Below are 7,207 nucleotides of genomic sequence, written 5' to 3' on the forward strand. Positions count from 1 at the left end.
GACGGCTCTAAGATAGCATAACTCTGGTAATATTAGTCGGATTTGACGATAGTCGCGTGTGCTGAAAGGTGACGTATCACAGAGTAATTAAAAAGGAAGGTACTATATTTGTTCATTCAGTCGAAAATTATTGAAAATAAGCGTGAAAATTAAAGAAGAGACTCGATATACGTATTGAAATTTCATTACGAAAAAAATGGAAGAATGCTGCTGGAAAAATTTGTGCACATAATGATTTGAGTACTTTGTGTGGCACAAAGTTGGTGTTTTCAAGTGTTTTCAATCTGGAAATTTTGATGAAATCGTGGGAAAAATTGGACAATACCAGCACATTAGCAGTCATGATATTGGCAAAGAACTAAACATCGATCACAAAACAGTTTTATACCATTTGGAAGGCTGGATACAAAAAAAAAACAAGCTTCGTGATTTAACACTGAAAAATTTAACGAATCGATGCATTTCGCTATTTAATCCTGATCTTGCACCATCAGACTCTACAGAATTCTTTTAACCTCTTGTGCTAGTAGCTGGTTCGCGGACCATAACGAGTGACCAAACCATATACAATAATTCGTCTTCTTTTTGAATCACTGGACAGAAATTACTAAGAAGTAATAAATTTATTATTTGTTTTGCCTGGATTATACTTAAAATATACCTTAAAACTGAGAAAATATTGCAATTTTGGGCCAATAGTATTCTCGACGTGCGTGACGTAAGAGGTTAACCACTTGCGCTGGCGGATTGCGGACCATAACGAGTGACCAAACAACCGTATACAATAATCCGTCTTCTTTTTGAATTCGTCGGTATATCACTGGACAGAAATTACTAAGAAGTAATAAATTTATTATTTGTTTTGCCTGGATTATACTTAAATATACCTTGAAACTGAGAAAATATTGCAATTTTGGGCCAAAAATATTCTCGACGTGCGTGACGTAAGAGGTTAACCACTTGCGCTGGCAGATTGCGGACCATAACGAGTGACCAAACAACCGTATACAATAATCCGTCTTCTTTTTGAATTCGTCGGTATATCACTGGACAGAAATTACTAAGAAGTAATAAATTTATTATTTATTTTGCCTGGATTATACTTAAATCCTTAAAACTGAAAAAATATTGCAATTTTGGGCCAATAGTATTCTCGACGTGCGTGACACTCAAGAGGTTAAACGATACGGGGTTGACTTCAAAATCATGTGTCACAGTTTTTCGCTCAGAAATCACACAAAAAAAAAGTTTTACAGTGATTGTGGTTCCACTTGAAAAAGAAAAGGTGGTCAAACAGACCGGTCTAATACACATTTGGTTTAATAAGCTTCGTTTGAAAAATGGAAAAAAGGGAACGTCTTTCACTTTTTTGTACTGAAATATGAAATTACTTTTTACTCAGTCGATCAGCTACCTGCTACTCTCTTCAACGATCGTCGACGTTAAGAAGCTCCGTCTCTCCCGTTATCGGAAGTCCCGATAACGCTGTGGAACTTCTCAGCGAGCTTGATTATCTCTTCCTCCCGTCGTGCGTTCCAATTAAGTTTCGCCGGTCAATAATATCAGAGTAATTTGTAACTGGAGCGAAACTTGTTTCGTGCTCGCTCGAATCGATGTTCGTCCTGTTACATTAAATGCTTCCTACGATTTAAATGTTTGCCGATCGACGATGGTCGACGAGTAAAACTGATGGATTTAGAATGTTGATAATATCAATTTACCGAGAGTTTGCACACAGAATACGGAAAAAGAAAAACGTGTATCGTTTTGACTCCTCAACAAATTTTTCATGATTTCGTTATCGTTCATTGTTCTGCATTTTAGCAAATTTAAATTGTCTTTGTGGAAAACTACTTTTCAAGAATAAATAATTATTTAATTGTCTTTCTTTCTATTGGAGAAACGACCCTTCGACGCTGAATGTCAAAGAGTATTTTATGTTCAACCATAAGGGTTGGTCGGATCAGTTGTCAGGGTTATCGAGGGGAATCATCTTTCCATAACATCTTCGACCAGAAAGAATGTTCAAAGACAGAATGTCAAGTCGAAAGAAGCAGCGTGTCGCTTTTTTTTTTTATTGCTTTATCTCCGCTTGGTGTCGGACAAAATGTCAGTCATTCGCTCGCCACGAAACAGACAGTGATTAAGGACACATGTACACAGTCGTTTAGAAATTTTTCGAGCACCTCTTTTCAAATAAATTAAATATCAATCTTTTTAAATAAAATTTTAGAAGTCAGTACGCTCTATGAAATTATACTTGCAAAAATTGAAATTATGATATAAAATTATAATATTATTATATTATGAATTACAATATAATTATAATAATTACAATAATTAAATTACACTACATTTCGCTTTTGGTATTTTGTAACTTTGTACTTTTCTCGCGTAATTAATTCGCGTATATAGTTTTTCATAGAAAATGAAAAAGCTAAAGCTACTAAAGTCGTATCATGATTCATCTACATCAAACGTTATGTAATTTATTAATTTAATTCGTTTGCCCCTAAATCTCTGAATACACGCGACAAAAAAACGATGACAATAGTGAAGATGTCACGTGAGAAACAAGAAGCCTCGAGAAAGAGCAACGTGTCTCTTTCAAGTGTACTTTCATCCAATTTGTAATAAAAATGCGCTCCAGTCCTTTGGATATATATTACATTATTATTACATAACGCAGTCTAATTTAATTTTCATTAGATTTAATTTTAGATAACGATTTCTTGAATTGCTGTCGTTCACTGAAAATTCGATAAAACGACGGGAAAAAAGCGATCGTTGTAAAGTCAATTATAATTTCAATCATATTTTACATATAAAATATCTGTTTCAGTTTTTCTCATCATTGAAACAGTAGATGGTTTTTTCCTACCTTCGTATATTTAATTCAAATTTTTTGCAATCAGTCTAACGACATGCAATAAGCTATATGTTGTTAGTTTTTTAACGAAATGTAATTTTATCTCCAAAAAAAGAAAAAAGTTCTCGAATCTTTTTTATTTTACAATCACTTTGTTCAAAGGTGTGCGTAAATCTCTTAACGGCGGGGAGGTTAGGATTCGACGTGTCGGCGCATACGATCGAGAGTCGAGTCCCTCGTGGAAAAGGAATCTCTTTCAATGAAGTCCGGGGGAGATACGGATCTTCGATAAGCAGGTACACCGAACGATATCATCTGACCGTGTAGTTTACACAACCAGAGGAAAGTGAAACCAGTTTCAATACCGGAAAGTGTCCCTCACCCCTTTATTTCGACGTTGGCGCAGACTGGAATGTACACGTGTACACAGTCTGGCCAAACTGTCCCCCGACACTTCGTAGGGATACGACATTTACGAGTATATTACGAGTGTATTACGAAATTAGGATGACCAATAATTAATGAATCGAAATCACCGAAGACCACTGCTGTTCTACACTCTAATCTTTACATCTTTGCCAAGTGCAAATGTAAATATTTTGCACGTGCAAAACACACATATTTATAGAGGAAAAGAAAAAAAAGAGAGAAAAAAATATATATATATACTATTATACTAAAAGAAAGAATATATATATATAATACATATATCATACTACCATGAAATTGTATTGAACGAACGTTGTTTAGAGAGCAGTTCTAACCGAAGTTTCTAAGTCACTGAGTTACCGAGGGCAAACGCGTGCTTCCCCCTCCCCTCAATCCACAACAAACCGTGTACGCGTGCGCAAAATTCCAAGCTGCGCCATCTTTGTCCCTCCGTAACGAACGACAAAGCACTACGGTGCCCTTTTCACATTTAAATATCGTAAAGTAACCAGGTAAAAGGCGCGCGTACACTGAGAAATCGTTTGCGATACCGTGCACGCCCGGTATGCCTATGAAAAATCCCGCGGTTCGATATGGTTGTACTAGAAGGGAACTGTTGAAAATTCTCCTCGAGTGGACACGTATCTACCAGCTGATTTGCACACGAATGCAACGTGATTCCGTGAATACGAAGAAAAATAGGAACAATACCGTACATACAGGCGAGAGACGCTGAAACCGGTGAGAACTGAATGGTGGATTCTGTTATGAATCGTTCTCCCTCCCATGGAAGGACGAAGTTACACACATTTAGATATCATATACATGTGCAAGTTTGCTTTAATCTCTGCTGTTTCCAACAGTTAATTTCGTTCGTTTCCAATGATTAAAATTTGATACAGCAGTCACGATCGAGTCGCGGAGCGACGAAGATCAGTGCAGTTTTGGAGGTTAGTTTCCTAGAATTGAATTTAATTCGAGTGTGACAGGGTCATTAACTTTAACCCACTGCGTTCTATTTTAAGTTTTTATACGACGATAACGCAACATTGGCAAGTATTCAAATACCATCTATTGTTCCATTCATTGTCCTTCAGGCTGTTTCACTACGGACAGAGCAGACTAAAGTTAAACTAGATATTTTAATGAACTTCAATATTTCAAATGAAAACATTAGATCATAAAAGAAAAAAAGAATTGGAAATCAGTGTTGAGTACATTTGAAATTATTAAAATTAGTAGTAAGAGTAATTAAAATTTATTCAAAAGAATCAAATATCATTGAAAATTTATTTTATTACAGTGATGTACACAAGTATGCTGTGTATTATTTGTAATTATTTGTATACTGTAAATTATTCATTTCAGACATACGAGTGAAGATTATTAATTGAGACGATAATTGTTCAAGGCGTATTATTTTCTTATTTAGAATAATATTTCACGCTTCGGAAACTTGCATTGACGTCAAATATTATTTTAGAATTTCATTCGTGTATTGTCGTGAAAAATACGTAACTGAAATTGAATTAGAATTGAAAGTATATCAACTAATTCAAATTAATTGAAAGTAAAATAGAATTAGTTCAACTGATATTTCAATAGAAAAAGAAATAACTTTCTCGAACAAGCAAATGAAATACTAGGCAGAAAATAATCTCTGTAAATGTATTCGCATTTCATTCGAAATACTATTTTACCCGGTACCTCACCCATCTAACCTAATCTAACCCAGTATATTATTTTATTTGAAATAGTACTTTACCCAATATGTCTTATTTCATTTGAAATATCACTTCTGCCCTTTGTCTGCTAATTCAAACTCTATCTGATAGCTTGTAATCGAACAGCAAACAAAAATCCATCGCACGTTGTTCAGTACCACTCGAAAGTTAACTTTCTCATGAATCGTCATTTAATTCGTCCGTCATAAACGTCCCAACAATCGCGAAGCCCGAAGTTAATTCTGGTGGCGAATTCTTGTTTTCCAGTGACCTCCTCGATGAGTTCGGCCTTACGTAAGGTGCTCGGATCTTAAAAGACTGACGACAGAGAAATTCTCTGCTCGCTGCCAGACGCGTCTCCGCTCTTTTTCTCTCTCTCTCTCTCTCTCGGTCCTGGTCGACGTTCGCACAATTCACGGGGGATCTCGCTCCCATCTCTATGACAAACGTCTCATCTAGCATAGGGCGAGGGGAGCACGCGTACCGAAAATAGACGGCGACTAAATATACGCCGGTGCACCGGTCGGGCCGACGAGCCGAAAGACAAATGAGGACTCGCTACTCTGTACCTGAACGTGCAAACTCCGCTGCTCACAAAAGTTCATTGCTTTCTGCCGCCGGATTCCGGGTCACGTCGTCATCCCCCCCCTCTCACTGTCTTTGGCCCACCCCTTCCTCCTGTCCAAATTCACAACATTCTCACGCGTCGTGACGAAAGAGAGACTCGAGAGAGACACAAACTGAACAAGATAGATGGACGAAGACACGAATTATGTATTAAAATTATATTTATTGTAATAATATTATTTTACTGTTAAATATATTAAATATGACATTAATATATTAAATATGATATTAAATATGATATTAAATATACAATTAAAATTATTTATAATATTTATTAATATTAATAAGTTAATATACAGTAGTATTATAATGAAAATATATTATATTATATAAAAATATATTAAATATGACATTATTAAAATTATAATGTAATAAAAATAATGTTATGTTAAATTATTTTTTATTATTATAGTAAAAATATGTTGTATTAAATATAATACAATAAAAGTAATATTAAAAATATGTTGTATTATAATTATAATATAATAAAAGTAATATTATGTTAAATATTATAATATTATCATAATAAATATACAGAAGCACAGAGGAGGGGACATTTACAGACACGTTGGATGGAGGGACAGGTGGTAATTTTCTCTTTCTGTGTAGTTGCTGCAAGACTGATTAAGAATAATAAATTTCTATATAAATTTTTGCAACTTTTGCAAATTTCCTTTTGCTCAATTTTACATTGCCACGATTGCTTTTTAATTAAATCTTGTCTTTAACTTATTACGCTGGAATGACATGTCACGTACGTCGAGAATTTCTTTTTCTTTTCTCTCAGTTTCAAGCAATATTTAAATGCGCCGGTAATTACGAAAGTGATCTAAATCAAGAAAAAAAAAAAAAAATGAGTTTATTTCGCGTTACATTCTTTTAAAATAAAATAAAATCTGAACGTAATTTCTAAGAAGCTGTAAAAATTGAACCTGTTTAAAATTGAGTTGGCTGTCGCGTCGTTGAACTGAATTCAGTTGATATTCATTTTTGATAGTGGACTAAGTCAGTTGCTATCTCTTCTGAGTTTGTTATTTGTGCAAAAATAATTCATTATTTTACTATCAGGCACTCGGAAAAGTTGTTGCCGATTTTTATTGGCCATAATAATTATTCTAGGGATGAAAATTCTTATCTTACAAGACCACAGTATTACCTGAAATTACATTTTGTTTCACAGTCTGAAAATATTTGTCAATTTATTCAAATGTAAACCTTTAAATATCTTGAAACGAGAAATATACGACTCAGGCCACTTTCATAATCACCGGCAGAAATACAGAGTGTTTCGTAACTTGTGGGACCCACTTCGGGAGCTGATTGTACGCCTAAAAATAATGAAAAAAAGTCATATAAATATATGTCCCATCTGTCTTCGTTTATGAGATATAATGAATTTTATAAACAGAGCAAACTCTAGTAAGTTAGTTTTACCAGGGATGGTACATTCAATTTTCATAATAATCATAATTGGGACGAAGAAAACCCACATGTTATTGTGCATTCAAGACATCAACACCAGTTTAGTTTAAACGTATGGGCAGGAATAATTGATAAA

The 7,207-nt window shown here is 34.5% G+C and overlaps 1 protein-coding gene across 1 annotated transcript in view; it reads right to left on the reverse strand.

Moving 5' to 3' along the window:
• Positions 1 to 6,655: 6,655 nt before the first annotated feature.
• Positions 6,656 to 7,207, reverse strand: part of LOC122528808 — a 74,587-nt gene continuing 74,035 nt past the window's right edge. Inside the window, exons 2-3 of the mRNA XM_043654324.1 lie at positions 6,865 to 6,977; positions 6,656 to 6,805 (exon numbers count right to left, since the gene is read on the reverse strand). Coding sequence (XP_043510259.1) covers positions 6,656 to 6,805; positions 6,865 to 6,977 — 263 coding nt within the window. The remainder of the gene's footprint in view (positions 6,806 to 6,864; positions 6,978 to 7,207) is intronic.

Source organism: Frieseomelitta varia, unplaced genomic scaffold (assembly GCF_011392965.1).
Source record: "Frieseomelitta varia isolate USP_RPSP 00005682 unplaced genomic scaffold, Fvar_1.2 scaffold_260, whole genome shotgun sequence".
Lineage (NCBI taxonomy): Eukaryota > Metazoa > Arthropoda > Insecta > Hymenoptera > Apidae > Frieseomelitta > Frieseomelitta varia.